The 27,407-nt window shown below is 39.7% G+C and overlaps 1 protein-coding gene across 1 annotated transcript in view; it reads left to right on the top strand.

The window, feature by feature from the left end:
* The first annotated feature begins 1,772 nt into the window (after positions 1–1,772).
* The window catches only part of ST6GALNAC5 (ST6 N-acetylgalactosaminide alpha-2,6-sialyltransferase 5), a 65,823-nt gene continuing 40,188 nt past the window's right edge, over positions 1,773–27,407 (top strand). Inside the window, exons 1-2 of the mRNA XM_079313359.1 lie at positions 1,773–1,964; positions 2,586–2,807. Coding sequence (XP_079169485.1) covers positions 1,899–1,964; positions 2,586–2,807 — 288 coding nt within the window. The 5' untranslated portion in view covers positions 1,773–1,898. The remainder of the gene's footprint in view (positions 1,965–2,585; positions 2,808–27,407) is intronic.

The following is a 27,407-nucleotide window of genomic DNA, read 5'->3' as shown; positions in this document are numbered from 1 at the left end:
CCAAAATGGCAATCTAATTAAATATTTGACAAGCAGAAAGCTGGACATTATTCAAGTCAAGCATTAAATTAGAAAATTTAGTTTGTCTCCTTTATCAGTAGATTTTCAAATCAGCCTATTCTACCAAAACCCATAAGTTTAATGAATTTGGTCAGACATACTGTGTAACAGATGTCTAACATACAGCCATGAGCCTAAATCATAAAAATGATGCTTCACTTTGGCATGGCAAAATATATGTGAAAGACTCAGAAAGGTCAGTCACCAGCAACCTGCTTGCTGTAGTTGAGAAACAGCACTGTAAAATGCATGAGCTGCCTTTTGTAGTCTCTTATAGGATGGCTTGGAGAGCCACAGATAATTTGCTTTCAGTGATTCATCAAGCTGGCCCTTTGCTTCACTAATATGAGTGTCAAGTGCAACCACATAATAAAGAATTACCAAGACCTGATAAGATTCTTCTTGCATTGCTGTGTTTGTCTGATGGTTCTGTTGAAACCAACCCTACAAACTGCATAAACAGCAAGTGTGTGTGCAACTGGCATCTTCTGTAAAATGATAAAGCGTGTTTACTGCGTTATCCACTGAACCACACCTTCGTGTTTCTTTTTATTTTCTTAAAGGCACTAACTGCAGCATGCTGTGCCCATGCTAGAGCTGGCATTTGTTTCACTGTTAGTCCTCCAACGAATTAGCAAAGATAAAAAACTGATTTAAATGACAATTACAGCCTTGAGAAAGGTGCTATTGTGACCATGGTTGAGTTACCCTGCTGATAGTTTTCTCCTATAATGTAATTTTTAATACTACATAGCTGTAGGTTAGATGTGAAGCCATATATTAGTGCTACTATTACAATGAGTAGTTTGAAGTGAAATAACTTCATGATTAGGAGATAGATTTTTTATTTTCTTTTAATGTTGTCAGTATAATCAATTCATGAAGATCAACCTTAAAAATGGCTTATTAAGAAGGGACACATTTATAAATGTATAATTCCCACAGCAAAAGGTATGTTATCTGATTTCTGGTAAAGTTTTCACAACCGATCTGTATACTAATAACACAAAGAAAGAATAAAAAACTTTAGAGGGCTGCTTGAGAGTGGGAAAATGTCCGCCTTCAGAAACCAGAGAGATGGCATGGGGAGCAAGTCTGTGAGATTTGATTTATAAGACAAAGAAAGCTTCTGTCAAAAGGGTTCGAAACTAGTTGTTAGAGCTTCGGCAAGACTGTGTGAGGGGGTATTGTCAGCGCCGCACAAGGAGTTGAGGGTGTCGATTTTTTTACAAACGTGAATTTAAAGTATTGCCTGGCCCCTGCCAGCTCCAGGAAACTCAGGCAGCGGTGGGAGAATGAGCAATTTTCCGCTGGGGAAAAATACAAATAATGTAACGTGAAGGTCGTGGGCCGGTACCACAAACAGGACAGACACCTGGGCAGAGGGAGGGAGGAAGGGAAGGAGCTCCTTCTTCTGCTCGCCCGGTGCCGCTCGCCCGTGCCCTCCCGGTGCCGCCCGGTGCCTCCCGGTGCCGCCCGGTGCCCTCCCGGTGCAGCCCGGTGCCTCCCGGTGCCCGCCCGGTGCCTCCCGGTGCCTCCCGGTGCCCTCCCGGTGCAGCCCGGTGCCTCCCGGTGCCCGCCCGGTGCCTCCCGGTGCCCGCCCGGTGCCGCCCCCCGCGCCGCGGAGCAGCGCCCGCCCGGGAGGCAGAAGTTAACTTCCACCTGCCCTGAAGTCGCCGCTGCGCCGGCAGCAGGAGGCGGAGGCGGGGGCGGAGGCAGGCGGGGCAGCCGAGGACCCGGCTCTGGCAGGCTCCGAGGGTCCGGCCGGGTGTAATTCCCCCCTAATCCCCGCCACGGCGGCGCTTCCCCGGCCGAGCCATGTCTGCGGCTTCCCCGCCATGCCGAGCCTAGCGGGGAGCGGCAGGACTGGCGGCCGGGAGGCGCACAAAATGAAGACCCTGATGGTAAGTGCATTGTTGGCGCGGCTCATCCCGGCTCCGGCGGCGGGGAGGAGAGCGGGAGCGGCGCGCAGCGGAGCTGCCCCGGGCGCCCTGCACACGCTCCAGCCCTCGCCGGGCTGCATCCCCGCGGCTCTCCGGGATCGCGCCAAGGCGGCCGAACCTTGGTGGCGGCGGCAAGAACTTTCCGCCTGCTTTCTTTTATTCGTGTTGCTCGTGGTTTGGGGGTTTTGTGTGTGTGTGCGTTTCAAGGAGCGTACAGAAGACCGATCTGCTTAAAGAACGAAGCTGGAGGTAGCTGGGCGGGGGGAAGCGCTACAGTCCCCAACACTCGTTAAAATGCACGGATGAGATGCCCAAAGGCGGACAGCGGCACGGGAATGAGAGGCGCGGGGTAGCCGGGCGCACGGAGGGAGAGGAGGCGAGGCAGCAGGGCTGGGGAACAAGGAGGGAGGCACGGGAGCGGGCTGGCGAGGGGGCAGGAGGAGGACGGAGGGGCTTCCCCAGTTCTCCCCTCGCACTTCTGCCGGGTGTCTGGTGGGTGAAACTTGCGGGTGCGCGGGCGGGGAAGCGGCGCGCCACGGCGGGGGGAGCCCGCTGAGCCGGCTCTCTCTGTGCCCCCCGCAGCGCCACGGGCTGGCCGTCTGCCTGGCGCTCACCACCATGTGCACCAGCTTGTTGCTCATGTACGGCGGCATCGGCATCGGCGGGGGCCGCCCGGAGCCGCGGCGGCGGCAGCAGCAGGTGGCGGCGGTGCCCAGCCGCCCGCCGGAGCGCGGCCAGCGCCCCCCGGCTCTGCCCGTCGGGGCCGGCCTCCTGGAGGGCTACATCAGCGTCCTGGAGCACAAGGTGAGCGCCGGCCGCGGGACCCCCTCCCGGCCCCCGGGGCAGCGGGACCCCGCGTCCCCCCGCTCCCTCGGGGGCACCGATCCAAACCTGCCGAGCTCTCCCTCCCGTCCCGGGAGATGCCCGGCTCCCCTCGGCGGGGTCGGTGTGCCCTGCCTGCCTCGCTGTCGGGGTTGGCTTAGCAGCCTCCGGGTGCCGTCGAGCCTGGCCCGAGGGCAGGAATTACCGGAGTCAGGAGCCGGGCTCCAGCCCGCGGCTGGGTGTTTGTGCAGTGCTGCTTCTCTTCTCCCTTGCATACAGAAGGGGGGGTAGGATGAAGTGTTTTGTTTCTTATGTTGTATGCTCTAGATACAGTACAAATGTGTGTTTGTGATGATATTCGTGAGGGTTAAAGAATGAGGTTTATTTACTGGAGGGCAAAGTCAATAGGTACATGTTTATTCTTAGCTCATTTTGTCATAGGGAAGAAAAAAATCTCCTGCAAAAATGACCTTTTCATCCCCCTTCTGGGAAGCAGAAGTTGTCACCCATACTTTCCCTTCTAGAAATTGGGGGCACTTCTTTAATGGTGAGCAAAATTACGTTCCTCCCCTTGACAGAAGAATTACCAGGCTGTATTGTCAGACTAATACTTGTTTACCAGAGATAGGCAGAGTAAGCTTTGATAGCTCACAGGACAGATGTAGTGACATAAAGTGAGTAAGGTGGCACATCCATGCCAAAGAGATACTCAAGCTTCAGAAGGCAGATTCCTCTGCTTTTTGTTTGGTGTTTGGTTTGTTGCTTTCACCTGGAAATTCCAAGATCTTCCTCTCCCAAAACCTCAGATATTGTTTAGTGCACACACATCTTGCAGCAAAAAATTACTTTAAAAAGTAAGCAAGAGAAATGTGGATTCACAACTTTCTTGTTTTTACGTCCAGACTGACAATCTTCTGAAGGATATGTTGTCAGACAAGTTACTGGGCTCAGTTTAGAGGTACTGTGTGAAGACTAGTGACTTTGATATACAGAGATTTTTATTGTTCCTTCTGGCATAACTTTCTATGCAAGAGTTATCTGTAGAGCTCTTAGCACAGAAAAATAGCACATGATGGTGCCTTGTAGGCTTTATTTGCTTTCTTACATGGTTCTCCTGGAATTTCTTAAATGTAATGTCTATAGAAAAAACAAGTTTGGCTATGGGCTTCCTACTGTCTGACGTGCACTCTTGTAATTCTTTTTTTCTTCTTGGACATGTAGTGATAGGTGTAGATATATGTGCACATGGTTTTTATATCCAGCAGTAATTGAAAAAGATATCTGTGGGGTATTTGGCATGCATGTGTGAGTTGCCTTCTGATTCTGATAACATCTCACCCTGGTTTCTCCAGACCCACAAACATCCCTCATTAACAGGTCGTACTTAAAACCACTGTTATGTTATTTTCCAGGGTAATTTTAATATTTCCCTGTGTTTTGGAGAAGGATGATCCTTTGGCTTTCTAATATATTGTAATATGGCCCAAACCCTGTAGATACTCCATTTCTGAGTTTCATTTCCCACAGCTCATATCTCACAGTAATAATTTGCTGAAGGTTTAATAACTTTTCCACCTAACTTCTGTGGGTCAAAAAGAATACTGTGCTGTGATCCCAGCTTGCATTGTCTTACTTTAATGCACATGAGATCATGCAGAGAACTGTGCCACTGTGGTATACAGAGCAGTGGGGACACTGCATTACCATAAGGAGACTGGGGGGAAAGAGGCTTTGTCTCTTAATAATGTATTTATTTTTGTAATTTAATTTGGGGGAGAGAGATAGCAAGAGCTAAGGAATGGTGAGACATGTTTAGAGAACATGTGGTTTGGGTGGGACATTGGAAACTGCAGAGAAGACAGCTTGAATAGAAAGCAAAATGAGAGAATTGGGAAAGTTTTAAGAAACGTGAAAAGAACTGCAAGAGAGCAAGGGAAAATTCTGTAGCTGTGAAAAGGAAAAGATGTTTGAAGAGATGGGGAGGTCTGAGAGCTGAGAAGTATTTATTGTTTGAGGGCAACAGGCTTGCAAAGGCAGGAATGCAATGGTCCATGTTATTTTGGTAGCACAGAGGTGATGGTGTGAAATGACAATGAACGGTAGATTTTTCAAAGTATAGCTTCCTTAATTTCCCATGTAGAATCTTGGAATTATCTGTCAGGTTGAATGACCTGAAGCTGAATGACCGTTATACAAAATTCATCCTTGGAATGTGTTCATGCATGAAAGACAGGTAGCAATAGACTGAACGTCAGGATCATTCTTGTGCTTGTTTCTGGATCCCATAATTTGCTTCAACAGGAAGATCTTTAATGTTTGTGATGTCGTATCCATTCTGGTGCCCTTAATGAGAGTGAGTATGGACATATATGTAGAAGCTGTAGGACAGATACTGAAGTTTTCAATCCATAATCACAGTGTGAGTATTGACACATGAGCTGTGTAAGTATGTGGCAGTAAAGATGTTTCTCTTCAGGGATAAAATGTAACAATTGTCCTCATTGTGAAATATCATGCATTAGAAATGTCTGTCACTCCTAGCAATGCAGCTCATTTAGTAGTGGCAGATGATCATGTATGGAGACTATTTGCCAGAAAATTTAGTCACTTAGTACTAAGTAACAGTGATTTTGAAATATAGCCTGCAATATTGTAATTACCAATTATTTTTCTCCTTTTATTTTATATTCAGTAGGAATTGCAGTTCCTCATCCATACTGTCAAGATAAGCAGGCAGTCTCTGAGAATACAGTAAAATATGTCTTTTTTTTTTTTTTTTTTTTTTTTCTTTACTGGGTTGAAGAGATTTTTTGCAGGAGTTTCTAGTCTTCGCCTTTATCGTTTCTGCAAGCCCATTTTTCCATGAGTCAAGCATCAGAGATCAGAATTCCTGTACTTAGCTTTAGTAGCCTTTCACAGTTTAGCAGTGTGTACATAATTTTTGTTGAGCTGAATTCTTGGAACAAAAAAAATCAGAAATGCTGTGGATTCAGAGATGCAGGTAGATTCTTGTTATTTCCCATCTGTATGTCCCAGAGTAACAGCATTTGACAGACATTGTTGATGGATATTTGAAATGAGTAGATAGTATGTCTTTTTGTTCCCAATAGCCAGATGTTGCATCCTAAAAAAAAAATCTCACATTTTGAACAGAAAATATGGTTTGCTGATAGTTATTGAGAGGTCAAGGACTGAAAGAAAGTGAAGAAGTGGCAGCTTCTACTTCAAGGAGCTGTTGCTTCCTACAGAGGCACTTTGAGTGTAGCACTGCTTAGCTACTGCATCTGCTCTGCAGTTAGAAAGAACAAGAGTCCTGCACTGTCAAAGTGGCATCTTTCATGACTTCTTTGAGTGTTATCCTGAAATTAAAGAGGTTTTATCACTGGCACTGAGGGAAGCCGAATTATGCCCTTTTGTGGGGATAAGCCTTTCTGTTGATTTATCACAGTGCCAGCAAGAAATTACAATGCTAATATTTTTAAAGCAATTACTGCATACAAATAAGAGAAAGTTAATGAAAGTAGGAAACCTAGCACTATTCCAGAACTTGCAAGAAATAAATATTTAACCATTATATTACGATTCTGAAATGAATGTGAGAACATGTCTCTGGATAGTTAAAAGGCTTTTTACCCAGTATTGACTCAACAGTTGGTGCTGCAAATAAAATATGAGTTTGTCACGTATGTAATTGAATAATATTTCAAGCCATCAAGGATTTTTTTTCTTAGAAAATAAAAAAAGTTAAAATCAATCCTGCAGTCAAAATGTATGATTTATTAGAAACACTTTTAAATACTTTAAGAGCGAATTGAGATCAACATAATAATTTAAGTGATCACAGCGATTTCTTAATTTATGATAATGTGAATTATCATATGCAAAGAAATCGTGGTGATCCCTCTAAATTAATGCAGATCAGAGACTAGTGTAGTTAATGAAGTGTTTTGAGGAAGAGTCATTCTGCAAATAGTGCTGCTATAGCTCCTTAATCACTGAGCTGCAAAATTTGCTCTTGGGTGAAACTATTTTTTTGGGGATAGTAAACTTTGTGCACTTCAAGTCAGGTGGAAATCTTGCCATGTTTCATATTATTTTTTTGTAATTATTAAGTCAAATGAGTTTGGAATTTGAATTTTTACCTCATTAAATCATTAACAGTTTGGGGCTGGATAGTTTAGGGGGGCTTCACTAAACCAGCCAATTTTATGTTAACTAAACATAGAAATGAGAAGGAATTGAATTATGTTGACAGTTTTAGTGTTTTTTAAATGGATTTTTTGCAGAACCATAATGTGTCTTACAGCAAAACAGCCTGTCTTGCCTGAGGTGGGATCAAGCCCACCGAGTTAAGTAAACCTTGTACCATCATTTCATTGCATGTTCCTATTTGCCCCTGAAATTCTTACCTGCAAAGAAAGGAACACAAACTTTATTATGCAATTAAGGATTTGATGGAGTTTTTATTATGTGAGAGATCCACAAGGGGGAGACTTTATTCTAGAATAACCTTGTTGGGGACACTTCCATCTGTCAGAAACCTAGGCAGGGTGAGAGTCCAAAATGCCCTTTGCTCAGTGCTGTCTTGGTTTCCTGGCTTTTTGTGTTTTTAGGTACCATAGTTACCTACCACTGATAAGCTGTAGGCTTATTTAAATCCTTATAAAGTTGGCATCCTAAAAAGGTGCATGGAATGTAACTGACTATCCACACACAGAGAGCAGAGACAATTGTTTTTCCAGATTTACCCAGCTTTTGAATAATGACTGTCCAGTGCTTTGCAATTTCTTACTTTTGAGCTGCTGCAGTAGTGTGCTTTTTCAGGCTAACATTCATTTTGATGATCCTTGTCTAAAATTTTCAGCAGTTTCTGTGTGCACTAGCTGCTCACTGCTCACAGGGCAGTACAGAGCCCACAGCAATCACAGCAAATTGTGGTACATTTTCCTGTTTTCCAGTTTGCTTGGCATCTCTGCAAGGAACCAATAGTTCTAGCATAGCACTGCTTCTACTTAGGATATCTTGAAGTATTTTTAAATGTTTGCATGTAGGTATCAGGTGCTGTGCAGTTTATACATTTATTTTATGAAAAAGGCTGTGTTCTGTAGTTGGACACATTTTTGTAGAATACTGACTCCAGTGTGAGCTTGAGGGAGAAATGTTATCTAGGATCATAAGAAAAAGTCGTATTTTATAATTAACAGTATTGCCTAATTCTTTCTAAAACAAGTGCTGTTAAAGATGAAATCTAACTAGCAGGGGTAGTGAGTCCAGGCAGAGGTCAGGATTTGTTGCTTAAAAAAACATCTCAAAAGAGCAGAGGTGCTATTAAATATTGAAATGTCTCTGAAAACTGAAAGATGCATCTAGTGCATGATGTAAATGTTCATTAATGTAGTGTGATGGATAAAAACCTACCCAACCACAAACTAGCCATGTTCTGATCATTTCCTGGTAATTGGGAAGATTAAGGAGAGAGAATCATTGTTCTAATACTGAAAATAAGAGAAGGTTTCAGAGTTTATACCAGATGAAGATCTTGTCCTATGTAATTTGTGACATTATGTGATATAACCTTGTTCTTTCATAGAAACTGAAGCAAAAAGATTATTTCAGAGATTGTATCACAAGATATTGATGATTTATTTCAGTACAAATATAAATAGTAGGTAGTCAGGTCGACAGTTGAAGCAGAATTGTGTTTTAATTTTCTCACATTTAAAAAAAGTCACATCTCACTGCAATATCTGATACCATGTACTGGTAATGATATGATATCTTATTTTTGCAACTGATCAAGACAAAGTGGTTTTTGTGTTTTTGTTATGTTTGTTGTTGGGTTTTGTTTGGTTTTTTGTTGTTGTTGTTCTTTGTAGAAGAAAAACTGCAGAAGCATGAAGATGTTCATTTTTGCACTTCTTTTTATTTTACTGATTCTGGATTATATGACTTTTTCACAAATTATCCTGGTTTGTGAAAGTTGAAACATGAGTAAATATGCTCTCTTCTGTTTTATGAATATCATGCACATAATATTTTCATATGTCGGTGCTGTCTGTTTCCCTCATCTGCTTACCTATCTTCTTTTGTGAACATACAAAATTCTTAATTCAATGGATGTGCAAAATACTTTGAGGCAGGAAATTGGTGACACTTTGTCTGCTGGTGAAATTTGTTCATCTCTCATGCAAAGCCCCTTAATTTTTTTTCTCTTTACTTTCAGCATTAATTTCAATGACCAAATTTGTATTTTTAGTATGTGTTGAAGTATATTATATTTGATAACCATTTCAAGTTGCTATATGGTGCACTTCTTTTTCACACAATCTTTCACTGTGAGCATCTTAGGCTATTTTCATCTTTCTGTGAAGACAAAGTGTTCTTTTGAAGGTTTTTAATCCTTGGTGGAAGCAAGTCTGAACTAAATGAGATTTTCAATGACATGAAATGTAATTTTTGCTCACAGCTGATGGATATCTCTCAATAGAGTTCCTTAAATTCTCCCTTTCTGCTCGTCCTGGAGCATAAGTGGATAAGGAATATCATCCTAACTATGTGGCATCCTCAAAAGAGTAGGTTGCAGGTAGTTTCCTTTTGCCAGTGACCTTCCTGAGCAGTGTAACCTGTATTGCTCAGTAATGCTCCGTGTGCACATCCCTGATGCTGAGGTGGCATTGATACCAAGAACTCAGTGCATTAATTGAACCTCTAATTAGGGCAATTATGATCAAATCAGCAGTCATTTGGTGCTGATATAAGCAGATGTGACAGCACAAAAGCTACTTTGAAGGTGAGGTGAAGCATCATGGTATTTAACCTCACTCTGTTTCATCTCATCCCCAAGCAATCTCCATTAGTCATCACTCTTTCTCTAATACTTAAAACCTGAAGTGCTAAGACCAGGTTAACTAGTAAAGTTTGCTGTCAGCTGGAAAAGCAAGTATTTTCTGTTCAAAAACTGCTATTAATTTTTCTCTATTGTTATTCTGAAAATAGCCAAGTGCAGTTAAAAATAGGAGTCATATAGGCAGTGAGGGAACGAGTCAAGGCTGGAACTTTCTACCTTCAAAGCATCAGTTTGGAACAGAAGTGCAAAATACAGATGGAGAAATGGAGCTCTGAGGTGTCCCTTGATAGTCTATATGAAAGACAGAGATGGGCACTGAGAAACATGTACACATTGCTCTACAGGATCCAGCACATTTAAACTGGGGCTAGGCAAATCTGGTAACACTTTGAAGGAAGGAAGAGAAGCACAGCGTGTTTATTGCATGCAATAATGATTACAGAATCCTTACTGATACTTTGGGAGTGAACTTCACAATAAGATTGGGTTATTTTAAAACACAGAGAGGGAAAAAGGATAAATTTAATAGATTAGTAGAGTATTCTTTCACAATGACAGTATAGGACAAAGTGTTCATTGTCCAAGATAAGGGAACAGTAATGGGTTTATATGGTATACAAGCAGCATAGATCAGGTTTTCTTAATTCAGATTTAATAATACGAACTGTTGTAAGTCACACAGAACAAGAACATATAAATGTGTGTCTTGCTGTTAAATACAGCAAGTTAGGAATTCATTGCAGCTGTAGAAAAATTTCTATTACAGAATGGATGGCTTAGTTAGAAATAACCTGGAAGAGGCAAATGTTTCTCAATAAACATTCAGTAGATTTGGAATATGCATTTTTGTTTAGCAAATAATATGTTTTGAATTTAGTGTGTTATTAGCATTCTCAGGTATTGGCATGATGTTAATATTGCAGAAACAAAATACTGTGTAAATTTTGTTCTGTTAAAATTTATCTTGCCCACAGCTATAGCAGGTCATAAAAGTAGATGTAATAACACTCAGCAGAGCATCAGTCTAAGAGCTAGCTCAAAAGAAAATAAATTCCACAATGCAAATCTGGGCAGATGTACATATCTGTACCAAGCCTTGTGCACAGGAAAGTTAAAGGAACTCGTTATGTTTAAGAAATGGCTGGCTGAAAAACAGAGTTCCACATTCATCACCATGTTTGCCTGCATGAGGATAAAACCTTTTCTCCCAATTTGAGATACCAGGCTGTGTTTTGCAGGCAGTGACATGAGTTACAGCTAGGCTCATTCCCTTCTAAACTTTCTTGTCTGCATTACTTTCTCTGTGGATAGACACTTGTGTTCCATTTCATTGAACTTCACGCTTGTGACTTGTACAAAACATCATCTGAGGAAGCACATAACTACAAAATTCTAGAACCCTGCCATGGTTTGGCTTGGAAGGGACCTTAAAGATGGGACACTGACACTTCCCACTAGACCAGGTTGTTCCAAGCCTTGCAGCACCTGGCCTTGAACACTTCCAGGGATGGGGCAACTACAGCTTCTCTGGGCAGCCTGTACCAGAGCCTCACCATGCTCATAGTGAAGAATTTTCTCCTAATATCCAGTCAACACCTATTCTCTTTCAGTTCAAAACCATTCCCTCTTGCCATAGGATATGTTTCCTGCTTCTGCTTTCTGTATTTCATGTGTAGTACACACCAAATTTAATAAAGCAAGGGATGTGATAATCTAAGAACATACTTTAAACAGCCACAGTTGACACAGCAGGCAGGAGGACAGCACGTGGCTGTGGGCTAATGAAATGCTGCAGAGATTCCAAGGCTGGCAGAGGCTGGGGCAGTAAGTCTGCCTAGTGTAGTTTGAGACAGCCTTGTGAGCTTGAAACCAGAATAGTCACGCTGTATCTGAGCAAGTAAACCCTGGTCTTTGGCAGCCACAGTTCCTCTGGAGCTTCTGTGCTTTCTGTAGCATTTGGAGATCGAGGGAGGTGGAAGCTACATGGAGTGCCTGGGGAATAGTGGTAAAGACACACCAATGCCACATCTGGACAGTTCTCAAGTGCAGTGCCAAGGACTGAAATTGCATTTGGTATTCTAGCTGTTCTTCAGCTTTAGCCATCCAAGTGATGCACACCTTGTATTTGAAGAGACTGAATCTTTGGCCACAGCAAAGGCATGTTTAGAAAACATGGTTTCCAAGACTTGTCCGTGGTCCTTATGAGAAGGCTTGTGGCCAAATCCGTGGAAGCAGTGCTTTCCCAGCTTTATCCTCAGTCTGAGTGCAGAGCTCAGAGGCTCACAGGGAGTATGTGCTGTTGTACACCCTGTGCTATCCCTTCCCTGCCCTCCTCCAGCTTTCAGCCTGGCATCTTTGGGTCAGTCCTGACTTGGCTTAATTTCATCCATGGAGATTAAAATAATGTCACATGTGCACCTAAATTTGGTTGCTGTCCATTTTAGTCCTAATGCTACTGTAAAAGAGTTAGTTTTACACATCTCAGCATATTGGTTGACTCTAAAATAGAAACATAAACCTCAAAATACAGCCGGTGGTCTGAATGCAGCTGCTGAAGCAATGCAGAGTTAGCACTGCCTGTCCTTGCTCAGCTCGTCTCCCTGTGCCTGGATAATTGCAGGTGAACTCCTGTTTTTAAAAAGAAAGATATGACAAAACATTTTATATAGTTAGTTTCTTTCTTAGAGTTTATGTTCCATAAAATGGTAATTGTTGATATTATTGGTAACTATCTAAAATAAATTTTACAAATAAAATACCTACAACAAAGTCACTACAATTTCCATTTGTTCACCTACTTATGTATTCTCTTTGTAGCACCACTCCAGATCTTTCTGTTTTTAATAGTGATTCATGAGCCTTACAAAGACTGAGACAGTTTGTTATAATATTGCTCACATTATCCATGAGAGCTACCTCAGCCATGAATGGGACTGTACATAATACCCAGCCCTTCAGTGAGGGTTTTCCCAGTGCCAGCTGACATGATGTCTGAGCATATGTCAGGATGGGATTTTGCCAGCAGGCAGGAGCACGCTCTGCCCTCCCTTTGAGCTGCTTGGAGATGCACAGGCTCTGCTCTGGCAGCACAGCCACTGCAGTTTGCCTCTTGCTAAGCCAGAACTAATAAGCTTGACTGAAAGGCAGGTTTATTGTGCTGGGCTCAACATACATGTTGTGGTTCAGTAGCTTTCACATGGAGCTCCTGTGAGTCCTGCAGTCGCCTCCTGGGCAGTGCTGGTGTGGGGTTGGCTGTATGGAGCATGGTCAGGATTTGCTTGCATCTCCCAGCAAAAATCTGCTGGTCAGGGTCCTAATGGCTTCCTAACTCTGCTCCAGTAGAGATTTTCTACCACACTGCCACGAATGTTTTTTGCCTTTTATGACTGGAGAATATACAGAGAACTCTTGTCACTTGAGTTTTCGTCACGTTTCGTCATGTTGAGTTTGCCACATGTTTAACAAAAACTTAACAAAAAAGACTATTTTTCATAATTTCTTCCTTGTACTGCAGCCTAATATGATAGATGACATTGTGGATCACATTTTCAAAGTTTGAAATGAGACACTAAATTTGGCTCACAGAGCATGATTTAGTCATCTGAATCACCACTAACAACAAAATCTGCTGTTTTCACTGGGTAGATGCTGAAGAAAAGACTTTAATTTCTTTGCTTTACAGAATCATGTTTAAGCATGGAGTTATGTGTTTTTTGCTTGTAACATGGCTATTTCTGTATGCACAGGTTATTTTATTTGTAATGTTTGTGTTTTCATTTGTCTTTTTTGATATTCTTACCATGTATGTATTGCTTTTGAAATACTGACAACTGTATCTTAATTTTGGTCAGTGAAGAATTGTTGCTGATAGGATATTTAGTAATGTCTTCACTGACAAGAGAGTAGTTTGCCTTTGAGCCTCAGTGTTACTCTTTCCATACGTAATTTTCATATTAATGGATTTAATTTGGATTTAATTTTGATTTAATTCCTATGAATAGCCAAAATCCCTGGTTTTTACAAGTAGAATCAAAACTAGAGTTGCATTTTTCACTTTTGCTGTATCTGCTTTATGTCTCAGTAGCAGTGCACAGAAGCAGTGAACCTAGTTACAGATATGCTGAATATTCTTTCTCAGGGGTAGTGTTGATGTGTCCCTGATGGTTTAAGGGCATAATTGAGGTACTTTGTGCAGCTGGTACATGTGGAGGAGGGATATCAGGGCCAGGAGGGTATCTCTGGTATTAATGTGTCTGATTTCTTCCAGCACAGTGAACCCTTTTGATCTGTAGCAGTTTGTGTAATACAAAACAGCTTTCAGGGTATCTTTAATTATGCCTGTGGACATTTTTTGATGGAAAGTGAAATGAGGCTTTGGAATCACCTTTCGCTCCCAGCTGTGCTGGTTTGAAACTGGCACAGCTTGTTAGCCAGCTGTAAGTGTGGGGATCATGTTCCTGCTCTGGTGAAAGCCACTGGATGTGCAGCATCCTGGGCTTCAGCAGAGCTGTGGGTGGCTCTCAGCCCTTCTGTCAGAGCTCTCAGTGCTTCAGGATGGAAGAGCAATGTATTCCATACACTGACATCCGTATAAGCTGTAACAGCATGTATCTTCAGATCAAATTGGGATTTGAGACACCTCACAGGACCTGCAGACCTGTCTTTGAGGTTTCACATTGCTGAGGAGCACAGTGGGGCAGCTGCTCTGGGAGCACCTGGAAGCAGAGTTTATGCTGAAAAGAGACTGAGCCATGTGCTTCTATCAGTGCTCTCAGACAGACACATAGAGAATAAACTGATTGATGATAGGATGCATCAACTTTCTTAAAAGTTTCTCAGAAATTATATTTTTTAATTATGCCACTTTCTAGGTGTATTTTTCAGCATGCTATGAGGCCATAGCATGTTTGTAGTGCATAATGTGAAAAAAATCATTTTAACATGAAAATTAATGTCCTAACATTTGAGCTTTCAGGTGTGTTGTTGAATTTTCACAGTCTATAGCAAATAAAAAAATAAGATTATTTCTTTTTGAAGGTGCAAGAGGTGATCTCATCCATGTCATACTAAGTCCAAAGACCTAACAGTTATTTAACTTCTCAAAACTTCTTAAAATGGAGTGCGTTGTTCACAGCAAGTGGATGAAAACCTTGTGACTGAGATCAGAGGTAAAAACAGCTATAACAGGGCAGTGTGTAAGCCAGTTTAGCTAAAATTGAGTTCCTCATGATTCTGAATGATGAGGTTGCATCTGCTTGTCTCTTCTTTTTAATTGCTTTTTGTATACCAGTCCTTGCAAAGCACTGAGATTGAAATCCAAAACAGAAGTAATCTCTAAAAAATAGTTTCCCTTGGAAAACAAATAGATCTGTCAAATTATTTTTTGCTTCATATCCCATACTTGACATCAGTAAAACTACTGAAAATTACATTACAGTGTGTTTATTAAAGTTGTGCTCCTATGCAGTAATACACATAAGACATCTTACACTGCCTTAAGGATTAAGTTAAGCTCCTTTGTCAAGCCTGTTGGTCTGGCAGGACTGTTAATCTTTAACTGTCAGACTCTGGTTAGATCCTTCTTTAGGCTGAGGCCATGGCTAAGTGCAAAAAAATTAAAATGAATCAACTCCTGGTATTTATGCTTTCATGTTTTTGCAGAGAGCAATCAATAAAATGAGAAGATGGTTTAGACATACATATTTCTATAAGAAGATTGTATTTCAAGCTCTTATTTAGCAGCATCATATTTGCTTTATGTTTATGGTTGTGAAATATGAAGATAAAGTTGGCAGTGTTCAAAATGTTAAATTCATGAAAGTAAGATATGCTGAGGGTGACAGCTCATTGAAAGGAGGACAGAGGATAATTTTGTGAACCTATATTTCCTAGTTAAAAATCCATCTACAGTATGTCTATGTTTTATTGTTATATCAGTAATTATTCTCACATTTTTCTTTCAAATTGCAGCATTAAGTCACAAAGAAATGTGCTATAATGGCAGTGTATTTAGACATGACAACACCAGAAACAAAACTGTATGAAAAAGAAAGTGAAGCTGGGAGACGAAGTTAAATTCATTGTGAAAGATAAAAGTTAACATTTTAACCCTAAAAGGGTATAAACTGGTTGTAAGGAACCATAATATTGTGCTATAGGCATCAAAGGTTTGTGTTTCACTGTGAATGTCTGTACCATTTAATTATTATTATTCTTGCTAAAGTTGTGAAGAGGAATTTTTAAATAATTATCTGATAATAGCCAAGCAGTGCAATTTGTGCAAATATTCATCAATCAAGTGATACAGGTTGTATGGTGAAGCAGTAGGTAAAATATATTACAAAGAAGCTTTTGAGTGTGATAGGTGCCTAAATTGTACTTTTCTACTCAGGCTGTACATTTTTTAAGTTACAGGAAAAGAAGCCCTCAACAAATACATTTTTTTTACATACTCCTTCAAGTATAGTTTCCTGTGGCTGTTTTTGCATTTTATGCACATATAAACTTCCCATTTTTCTTAACTCCTCCAATTTCAGCATAGGTGACAGTGTTGGATGTCCTGCAAGGTTGCCAAATTTCTCTGTCAGACACATAGAAAGAGCAGCTCCTTAAATGCAGATTTGGGTGGTGGCTGAATGAGGCTTTTGTTGACCACACTTTCAGGTTCTGTCAAAGTGTCATCACCTATGCCTGAGACACTGAGATCCATTCTAAATTAGTGCACAGGCACTTGAATTAATGCCTTGGTTTTTGGAGCATATTGAGCCACATGCACTTTGCAACAGCTCTGGAGCTTAGGGCAGGTTAACCCTTTGGGCACTGGAGTTGATGTGCACAGCAGGGCTGCACATCACAGTGTTTTGGGCTCTGATAAACTTCAATGGGCTGTGCACACACAGGCACTGAACAGCATTAAATAGGCACCCTCAGGTGCTTAAGGAAACAGTCTATTCATCATACTGGCACCAACTATTATTTTACATTAATTTATTATGCCTTGAAATACTTGGTGTATATTTTACACCGTACTGTATCATGCATTTGGTATTTATTATATGACATTTTATCAAAAATATATTGTGTTTAAAAATAAAATATGTGAATTTCATTGATGGGGAAAAGAATCATGATAATATATTTCAGACTTCTTTTTTGCATATTCAAATAGCTCCATCTTATTTTAGTTTAACATCAAAATCTTCCTGGCTCCAAAAGATGACCAACAAATAGGATGATTTAAAAGATATTTGAATATAAGTGTAGCCAGTAATGGCTGATAGTTTTGAAGTACAAAGTCTATGACACAGTCCTATGAACCAAGAGTGGTTTGGGAAGAGGAGGAAAGAATCCAGCCATATACCTGTTAAGACTATCTTAAAGCACAAAGACAGAAGTAGTGTTCAGGCTTCCAGCTGAGTCCCTAACTTCTCCAGGAGTGCTGATCCAGAGTTTTCTTGGACACTGAGTTGTGGCAAAATCACTTGGGTTGTGACTGTGTCTGATCTGGTAGATTAAAACAGTGTGTCTCTTTAAATTCTGTGGACTGTAAGGGCATTCACTGTATCCTTGGTCTTAGATAGTCCTCAGTTTTCCTTGCCAAAAATTTGCCAAGTCTAAAGAACAAGTACGGAAATTATAAATACAAGAGTGCAGATACAAAAGGTTTCAATTATTTTATGTGTATCAATAGTGAGATATGAGCAACAGAAATACAGGATTTATGAAGTATGACCTTTGAAAAAAATTGAGGTCTTCCTTCAGGCTTAACATTATGCAGCTAAAGATTAAATGACCTCAGTTTTCTTTGCTTTCTATGGATTAGGAGTAAATATTTTTCTCTTCCCTTCCAAAGGGTAAAAATGAAGATAAGACAGTTCTATTCTTCTCATTTAAAGTAGGAAAGTTTGAGAAGAGAACTGCAAGTAGTGAATCACATTATCATGGATAACAAAACTGCAATAAAAGCTGCTGTGCACCCTTTTCAGAGTGAGGGCATTAAAACCAGGCCATTCTGATTAGACACTGAGATACACTTACCCACAGTGTTGTAGCTCAAGGTGGGTACATGACTCACAAATGGTGAACCCTGGCAAATCATCCATCAAATGGTGTTGAGACTGTCAGGCAAAGCAGACTCAAATAACGTTTTTTTTTCTTTATTATAATCCATCACTTCTTGTTGTTTCTCTCCTAACACTCCTATATTGACAGACATTACTGTAACTTTTTTTCCCTTTGTATTTCTTGGGAGAACAAAAGCATAACTCTGGGTAGCTGGGGCCATTCCCACACGCTCTTTGCAGAGCAGACAAGAGACACACAAGGTCAGGAAATGCTATGAATGAAATATCATTATTCAGAGAACCCAGCCTTGCTTCTGCTGAAACTCTGTGGAATTCTCCCCTAGAAATCAGTGGAAGCAGGATTAGTGCCCAGGTCTGCAGCCCAATCAATTGTTATTAGCAGAGGCTGCCAGTGCTGCGCGTACAGACTGCAAGATGTTAAACCTCAGCTGCTGATCACCTCTCCCATGTTGGTACATAGATAATTTCTCATTCTGCTGTTGAACTGTTGAAGCCTGTAGATCAATAAAATTTGAAGACAGGGAGGGGAAGGGTCAGGCCAACTCTGTCAGGTTGGTACAGGTTAGGAAAAAGATTGTGAGGCTGCAGTCTAGGGCAGCTGAGGGAGCTGAGTTGTTTAGTCTGGAGAAAAGGAGACTCGATGGATGCTGTTGCTTCTGAAAGGAGGTTTTAGACAGAGTTGGTCTCTTCTTTTCTTCCAGCTAATGAAATTCTTCACTGAAAGAAGGTCAAGCATTGGAACAAGCTGCCTGGGGAAGTGGTGGAGTCACCATCCTTGGAAGTGTTCAAAACGTGTGAATTTGGTGCTCAGGGACGTGGCTCAGTGTTGAGGATGGCAGTGCTGGGTTAATGGATGGACTCTTACTAGTCTTTTCCAGCCTTAATAATTCTTTGGTTTTGTGATGAGGAACATGGAATCTTTGTCTTCTCCTTCTTGAAACTAGCACTGAGCCCAAGTTCCAGCAGTTCCTGAAAGGCCAGGACTTCTTGCATAAACCACTGACCTTTCTTCTTGATTATCTTTGTTAACTGGTGCTGTTCCTGAAGGACTGCACCCCATGGAAGGGACCACACTGGAGCAGTTTGTGAAAAACTACAGCCTGTGGGAAGGGCTCAACTCCACTTTTGAAGATATGAGCAAGGAAACACCAGATTCAATATTCTCTCATAGATAAAGCTTATGGAAAGATTCATCAGTTGTGCCAGTACAGATTTGTCTTTCAGAATGGTCCATGTTCTTGTTTGCAGTGAAAGTGAGTGCATGGATGGAGTGGGATACAGATGGGATTTGTAATTCACCTGTAGTGAAATTGTGTTATATGGTGGCTTTGGTTTAACAAAAGGAATGGTTTGTGCTTTGAAGCCCAATGATGACAATATAAATCAATTCTTAGTTACATTGTAGCTGTGTTTACCTCAAATTATTTTTCAGAGCCAGTGCTGAAGTGGAACATAGTGTAACATTTGTTGTAAAGTCAGAGAAACTCGCTCCTTGGTCTTCTTTTGGTAAAGGTTAAATCCTGTGTTGGAGAACAGTACTTTCAAAAATCCCAGTTGTGCTTCATCTATCATCTCAGTGTGACTCTTTTTTTTTTTAAAGTTCTTTTTCCTGTATGTTATTTTCTCACCTCAGTGCAGTCTGTTACTGTGCATTCAAATTAAATACACTGTTAAGATGTATAATACCTGAAAGCCTCTGCCCTAAAGTCCAGTGAGACACATTTCCTCTTTTACTATTAGATAGTGATAATGTAAGTCTCTAATCTCATTAGTTCGTAAAAAACACTCCATAGCCCTTGTGTGCTTTAAAAAAGAAGGAGGTAGAAGAGACATGATTAAGTTTTTAAGAATTGTAAGGAAAATGTTTCTCTTGCAGCAAAAATACACTTATATTAGTTTAGTATAAATGTTTTGGAAGACAAGAGGGAGAGTCTTTGATTCTGAAGTTAATATGCTCACGTCCTGCATGAAAAAACTTAGTATTTACATTAGTATTTTTGTGACAGAACTACAAAATGGCAAGTTGGTATCTTTTACTATTTATAATTTACCTTTCTGTCAATATTCTTTTTCTTGTTTATCTTATCACTCTGATTGAGAGGAGCTAGCAACTTTGGCTTTGTTTATGATTGTTCTCAAGTGTGTTTCATTATTCTTGGCAATTACAGAATCTATCAACTCTTCATAGAATTTTTAGTAAGTAGCATTTTTATTTTATTCAAGCCTTTAATTTTGACTGAAGTTCATTTATTTGATATTTTGGTATAATTGTCTGGGCTTATGTTGGAAGATTAAGTGCATACTGTAGAATCTAAATTCCATTTTTTGGTCAGAAAATTGCCAATGATTTCAGTTATGATTTAGATAAAAAATTAAGTTGATAGGGGACAGATATGAAGCAAGTGGTAAGAAAATAATCATCAGATGAACTCTCCATGTCTTTGTCATTCACCTGAGTAATTTTCTGCTTGTTTCTAGGTTCATCCTATGCTTCTGGATGTCACAAGTCTCTTATTCCTTTGTGCTATTCTTAAATATAAATGTCAACTTAAATTTGGTTCTCGGGCTGTTTTGTTGAAAATATGGAAAAAGGCTAAAAGGTCAATCATATTTATCTTAATGCAAATTATTTTCAGTGATTGTATTTTCACTCCTCATTGATTCTAATGGGACATAATATAAGTGCTGTAAAATCAATATAAAGTATAAAGTACTATTTATAGCATTATGAGTTAAAAAAATAAATGAACATAAATATTCATGTGATTTTTGTATGTATTTTTTATTAGCTATGAAGTATAATTTATCAGATATGGTACACTGAATCCCATTGAAATCAGTGAGAAATAGATGTGTGACTATTCACTGTGCTCACTGACTATAATGTTTTGGTTATTTAGAGCTGCTAAGTGGTTTTTTTCAATATTCTGGCCTTTTTCTCCACCTCCTGGGAGGGGGTTCTCTGAAAATCAGTTCTTTTTCAAACTATCTACTCAAACACATCCTTCAGTAGTGCATCCTTTGGCTCTGTCTTTTGGAATGTTAATGTCTAGTACTTCCTTAGGGTTATCTTGGTTTTCATCCTGAATGTCAGGTAGCCTGATGTGGTGAACTCGACATTAGGCATTCCAAGTGTGTAGACAGAACTTTGATCTTGTACTTGATTAGAATTTATTAAATGAAAATGTCTTGCATTAGATTCTGATGTCCTGGAGTCAGTACTAAATTCATCACTGACTTCTGTGGGGTATCTTAAGTAATAAATACTGAAACATATTCTGTGGTTTTACTGTTATTGAGGGGGAAAATATTCTTTTCTTTGGGACATGCAGTCTCTTGTGTCAAGCAAACTGGGAGATGAATTTCCTTTTGCTTTGTTTCCTAAGAACTTCCAGTGCTGTTGAATTGAAAGCCATTGTCCTGCTAGCATATTGGCTGTTGTGCTGCTGTAATAGTTGTGGTTGTGTCAGAGTTTTGTTTAGCAATGAATGTGGCAGACATGAGAGGCTGTACTGTACATCTGCAGTCCTAAAACCAAAGGATGCTAAAGGACTCAGTTACTCTAGATTGAGCTGTGATGGACTGATACCTATGGTAGAATGCATTTATAGAATGCAGGGTGATGGAATCCTAGAATAATTTAGGCTGGAAAAGTCCTCTAAGATCATGAAACCCCACTGTTAATCCAGCACTGCCAAGTCCATATATGTACATGCACATATCTACATATATATATATATGTGTGTGTGTGTAATGACATCATATAATAGGTTATTGTAACATGCACACTGGAAAATATTTTGGAATATGAGAAAAACTGAAATATGGAGGAACCTGTGTCATGAATCTTAACACTTGGATTAGAAGCTTGACTTGTTCACACACCATCTACTTGCAGCTTTTAAGCTGAACTGATTAAACACCTGTCTCCCATCCTATAAATTCATTAGCACAAACTCTAGCTTTTTGAAATCATAAAAAAGTGTTTTGAGCTTTGTGGCTTTCCTTCTTTTTGGAGTAAAATTATATGGATTTTTTTTAAATTACTTTTAAGATTCCTGTTCGACTGCTGTAAACACGATGTGGTATCATTCAGTCTTTTGAACACTTCTGCAATATTGGTCAAACAATTCCTACTGTGTGCTTGAGGCTGGAACTTACAGTTCATATAACACAGTTCATGCTTTCCATTGTAAGTCAGGTCTTTCACTTTGGGCCTAAGAAAAGTCCTTTTCCATGTTCTTTTGTGTTCTCTGTAGGGTTTAATTGGTGCTTTGCAAGTGTGTCTGAAGAGTTGGTGTCCCTTTGTATTAACACAGTTCTTGATCTTTTAAGATAGAGGCGTGATACAGGGTTTGTTTTTTGCACAGATTTGGATAACAGAGTATAATTTGAGCACTTTTAAATCAACAAGTGTATAGTTTCATTACTTCTAATGGCTCATTTACCTACTGCTAGTTTTGTGTTGTAGAAGGCTATGATTGAAATCTTCCTGAAGCAGTGGTTTGAAAGTCAGAGCAGCAGCAGTGGCAGCAGCCACAGCCCTCTGAGCTTTTCATCCTGCTGGGTGCTGTGTCTGCAGTTCACCCTGCAGTCACCCTGTGAGGGGTTTGTGCTGCATGGGGCTCATCCTGTGTGGGGTTTGTCCCCAGTGGGTTTCATGCTCCAGCTGCCTCCCTGGGACAGTTTCTCTCCTGTAAGCACCTTGTGCTGTGTTACCTGGTTTGGGTGTCTGGTAGGTGCAGTGAGCTTTTGATCACTGTCCTTTTTTAACCAGGTTTTGATGTCAGGAAGAAAGCTGATGAATGCTTAATTTTTTCTGATCCTCTCTGAGGACCATGTTTGAAGGACCATGAATTGTGTTCCCACTTACTGAAGAAATTCTCTTTAAAAATTATCTCATGTCAGTATCCATTATATTTTCTAGTATTCTGTTTGAGACTTCTGGATTTTGTCTACTCCATAAACACTACTCTTCATGAAATTTAACATTTTCTTGCCTTTAACCCTGTCTTTTTTTTTTTTTGCTTTCTACTTTCTACTTCCTGCTTGCTTAGGTAATCCTGTTTCATGTTTTATTTTACTTCTACCTTTCCGTTTTCCCAGACTTCAGTTGTATCTTGTGCTAAGTACACCTTGGAGGCTTATGGCACTAATCAGGGCTTATGATGCTTGTTTTGCCTATTACATATAATAAGGATCAATACCTCAGCTTGACTCCAGCTAAGACTTCCATGTCTTTAAACAGGAATTAGGTTTGAGCCCCATAATTAAATGTGAGACGTCACATCTGTATTCCAGCTACTGAGGACAGATTTCCTGTTCAGGAGCAGATGGAGATTTGGAGGAATGTTGCTCCTCTGTGGCCATGGTCAAATTACCTGAAACTCTGAGCTAAAAGAGCCACTCCTCCCTGGAGTAAATCTAGCCAGGCATCCAGCCTGGAGCTGGGCAGAATTTCTCAATCCTATTTAATTACACGGTCTATCTTTAAGTTATGTTTCTGCAGGTGTGTTTATTTTGTCATAGAAAGTCTTAATCCTAAAAAAAGAAGGAGTTTACATTTAAGCATTGAACAAATCTATAGTTAATTACAAACTGCACGAATACAAATAAAGTTGAATTTGATACCATGTGCCCAAATCTTCATATTAATTACTAATTTAAAGCTTTCCCATACAGTCAGTTATTTGCAGCTGTAAATATTCTTTGTTATTATATATCAAGAGCTTGTATGGATAGCTGGTTTGACTGCAGTTGTAGATATGTTTTGACAACTATAAACATTTGTATGTTCTTTCTAGATGATTGCTTAGAGAACAAAATTTGCCTTCTAAAATCCTAATGAAGTTGTGTCAGGAGCAGTCCAGAATATAACAAATGTTATTTTGCTATTTAATGGATAAATTAATAGCCTGCACTTTTGCCATTTTTTAATGGACAGCCATAAATAACCTATGGGAGGGATGTAATCCCTTTAGCATTGCTGTGTGTTGTCCTAAAATGAGGCTGAGGTTTGGTGACTCTAGTCTGTGGAGAAATTAATGATATTGAGTATACAAAATTACTTTAATACGCAGTAGATTTTCCTGTGTTTTGAAGATCAAAGAAAGCATAAACATGAAAACAAATAGGATCTGTTTACTTACTTTGCTCTAAGATAAAGTGGAATCCCAAGTGAAATTGAATTTATTTTAATTATTGATTTCATGTCAAATAACTTGTATGGCAAGAGTATTTCTTCAGGTTTTTTAGTGACTGGAATTGATCTGAATGTGTTGCATATAGTTCATACAAATTGTGTTTACCAGTGAACCATGTTATAGTAATGGTGACAGAATTAGTTTCTTTCATAATTCTCCCATACCAATCTGTATATATAGGGACCAGCCTTAAAACATACTTTGATATCAGTAGATCTCACTTCTTGTAGGCACAACCTAGCAGAAAGCAAATCACATTTAAGAATATTTAAAGTTTTTGGTTTTTTGTTGCTTTGTTTTTGTTTTTGTTTTAATTGTAGATATCTGAAAACCAGATTTCTATATTTCATATTACATATTTTTATATATGAAATTTTTATTTTTAAAAAAGCATTTTAAGAAAACCAAGTTACCCTGATACTGAGAGGAAAAGCAGTTTCCAGAAGCTTAGGTTTTGGTTTTTTTTCTAAATCAACAATTTTCAAACCAGAACTTTTTGAAGTATTTTGAAGTATTTCCTGTGAAGAGAATATGTGTTCAAATTGTGACCATCATCAGTATTTTGCTTTTCTTCAAGAGGAATTGATTAGTAATAACTATGGTGGGATATTAGTCTGAGAGATAAAGATATGCCATCAAGAACTTGTATTCATTGTGAAAATCATTAACTGCCCTTCACAGTCCTGTTACAATATTTTAGGTTTGACTGTTAAATATATGTAACTGAATATTTGCCACATCTGTAAGTATTTTGGGCCAAGACTCACCTAGCTCCTTTCAAACAGTTCTCCTTGACTCCTAGTGCCTTCACTGTATAATTTCAGATTCTGAAATGAAAACAAACTCCTGAAAACCCAAAACTTATTTTGTAGTCTGTGATGTTCAGTTATGAGCAAGCATCTGATGCAGTAATTCAAGTTCCAGTGTTACAGTATGTCAGGGGTTCAGTGAATAATCAGGGCAAGTCACATTTCTCTGTACTAACAAATTGGGTGTTTTCAAGTGTACCATATTTTCAACTTGATAAATGTTTAATGATGACAGCATTTAATTATGTGTTCAAATTCCAAAGATTGTGTTTATCATGAATTATTTACTAGGGTGAAGATTTTATTCATTTTTTTTGTTCAATATGGATTACTTTAGGAAAAAGGACTTCAGAATTGATTTAATGCCTATTTAATACCTAACTGACTTTGGCTTTCTGATGCTTCATAAACCCTTTGATGGGATGACAGGGGGGGAATGTTTAGTCAAATATTTAATCTTTATTTCCAGATCACAAGATTGTGAGTCCCTTTTGGGTCCCTTTTGAGTTGGAAGGGACCCAAAAGGATCATCCAGTCTAACTCTTGAGTGGATGGTTCATACAAAAGTTGAACCCCACCCCCATTTTCAGTTTCATGTTGTACCTTAAGATATAAAAAGACATGAATTTTTGTGCATTTATGGAAAAGTCTTTTTGAGAACGATCAGAATAAAGGACAGTATCTTTTGGAACAGAAATCAATTGATACTTTGTGTAAATCAGCACACACTCCACGAATCCTTCGAAGTATAGATCATAAAGTGATGATTTTTTTTTCCCCCCAAGGGTGGTTAAATTCTGCTTATTACATTGGTCATATGGGTCAAGCTGGGCTGAACTACCCTCTCTGTAGTTGTAGTAGGTTGCTGTGAGTGGAACAAATTAACCTTACTTTGGCCAGAGAGCTGGAAAGAAATGAGCACTGGGATGTTGGTGGGGTAGGGTCCCAGGCAATTGCAGTGCAGAACCTTGGATTTATTTTAAGGCACAAGTGGAGAACCAAGACTCAATGTACTGGGAAATCCATAAACATGTAATAAATAAATTGCCAGACCTGAAGAATTTGAGGTCTAAGTCAGATGAAAGACAGTAGGTGAGGCAAGAAGTAGCAAGGTGAAGCATAAAGTAACAGGTGATTGCTACAGTATACTTGTGTCTGAACTCTGAGAAGTTTTTGTAAGTGATGAAAGTATTGCAGATATTATCTCTTATTGATACAGTTACACAGTAATTTAAATGAAGTAACTGTATCAAACACAGGGTGGGAGGGGAGTGAAAAAGAAAGTTAAAGCATCAGAAGATAAAATAAGTAACTGCCCTACCTACAAATGGCTGTGTGATTATATGTGCCTGTGCAGTGAAAGGTTCCTCCAGTATTGCTAAAAGTGCCCAAGGTTCTGAACTCCTGTACCCAAAGTGATTTGTTTTGTTAGCAGAACAGAGGCTCTCAGTGTGAGTGTGAGGAGACCTGCCTGTGTGTCACTCCTGGTTAGGCTGGGTGTGGTAGATTGGATAAAATGTTCTACAGTGTATACAAATATACTAGATGAGATTATTAACTATTTACTAGGCTGCAAAGGAAGGTCGAAAACCTCCTTTAGAGCACTGATATCAAAACATCAAAACATCTACTGTGGGGATTATCTCATCTATCAGGTGCCTTTTTTAGTTGATATCTGTATACCTGTTGCTTTCTCAGATCAGCCATGTCCTTATGTTTGGTTGTGACCCAGTAAGAATACAAAAGGCCATATTTTTGATGCTACTTCAGCATCTGTAGAGGTACCACTTGAGGCACACAGTGAGAGAAGGAGTTTTTGGAGTATGCATTTTAGTGGCATATGAACATTAAAGAATTTTGGCATGATGCATTTAATTCTTGAAGTATGTTCTGAAGGAGCAGGCTTAATATTTAGAATAAGTTTTGAAAGAAAGATCCAGCCTCATTTCGTTTGCTGTTGTGACACTGCTCATCAGCTGTGTGACACTGTGAGGTGCTTCAGCGTGTCACACTTGTAATCTGATGAGCTATACTTGGAATAAACCTGGGTTGATGAAACAATCAGTGAGCCTTTGGCTCTCTCAGAACTGATTAGTGAAAATCTAGCTGGTCTTTGCTCATGTGACACAAAACACTGTGCTCTGTGTATTAAGGCTGAACATGGAGATTTTGCACCCTGCCTGACCATTACTTAATGCTAATAGCTGCTAAGGGCATGGGCACCTCACTAGAGAGAGCCTGCATCCTTCAAACATTAGAATTGTGATCCTGTAAATACTTCAGTAGTTGCTGACAGGCTGGGGAGTTTCTTGTTGATATTCCAGACAGCTCTGGTCATTTTTCCATAGATATCAGTAGTGCAATGACTGCTAAATGCAGAGGGATGATAGATTCAAATTTATGCATGTTAATTTTCAAACTTCTGTCTAGACTCTGTAAAATTAACCAGTCATCCATGGAGATACAACTGAATTTCAAGGTGTTGCTTGGCACAGTCTGACATGTGCTCATGTGACACCTGCACAGAAAGCAGTGACTGCTTAGCTGGTGCATGGCACACACAATACCCTGTGTGGAATATACTGTTCCATGCATTTGGTCTGTAATAAATGCACTCAACATGGCTCAGGGAAACCTTC

The sequence above is a fragment of the Erithacus rubecula genome (assembly GCF_903797595.1).
Source record: "Erithacus rubecula genome assembly, chromosome: 10".
NCBI lineage: Eukaryota > Metazoa > Chordata > Aves > Passeriformes > Muscicapidae > Erithacus > Erithacus rubecula.
Note: the sequence above shows the minus strand (reverse complement) of the source record. Positions and strands in the feature narration are given on the sequence as shown.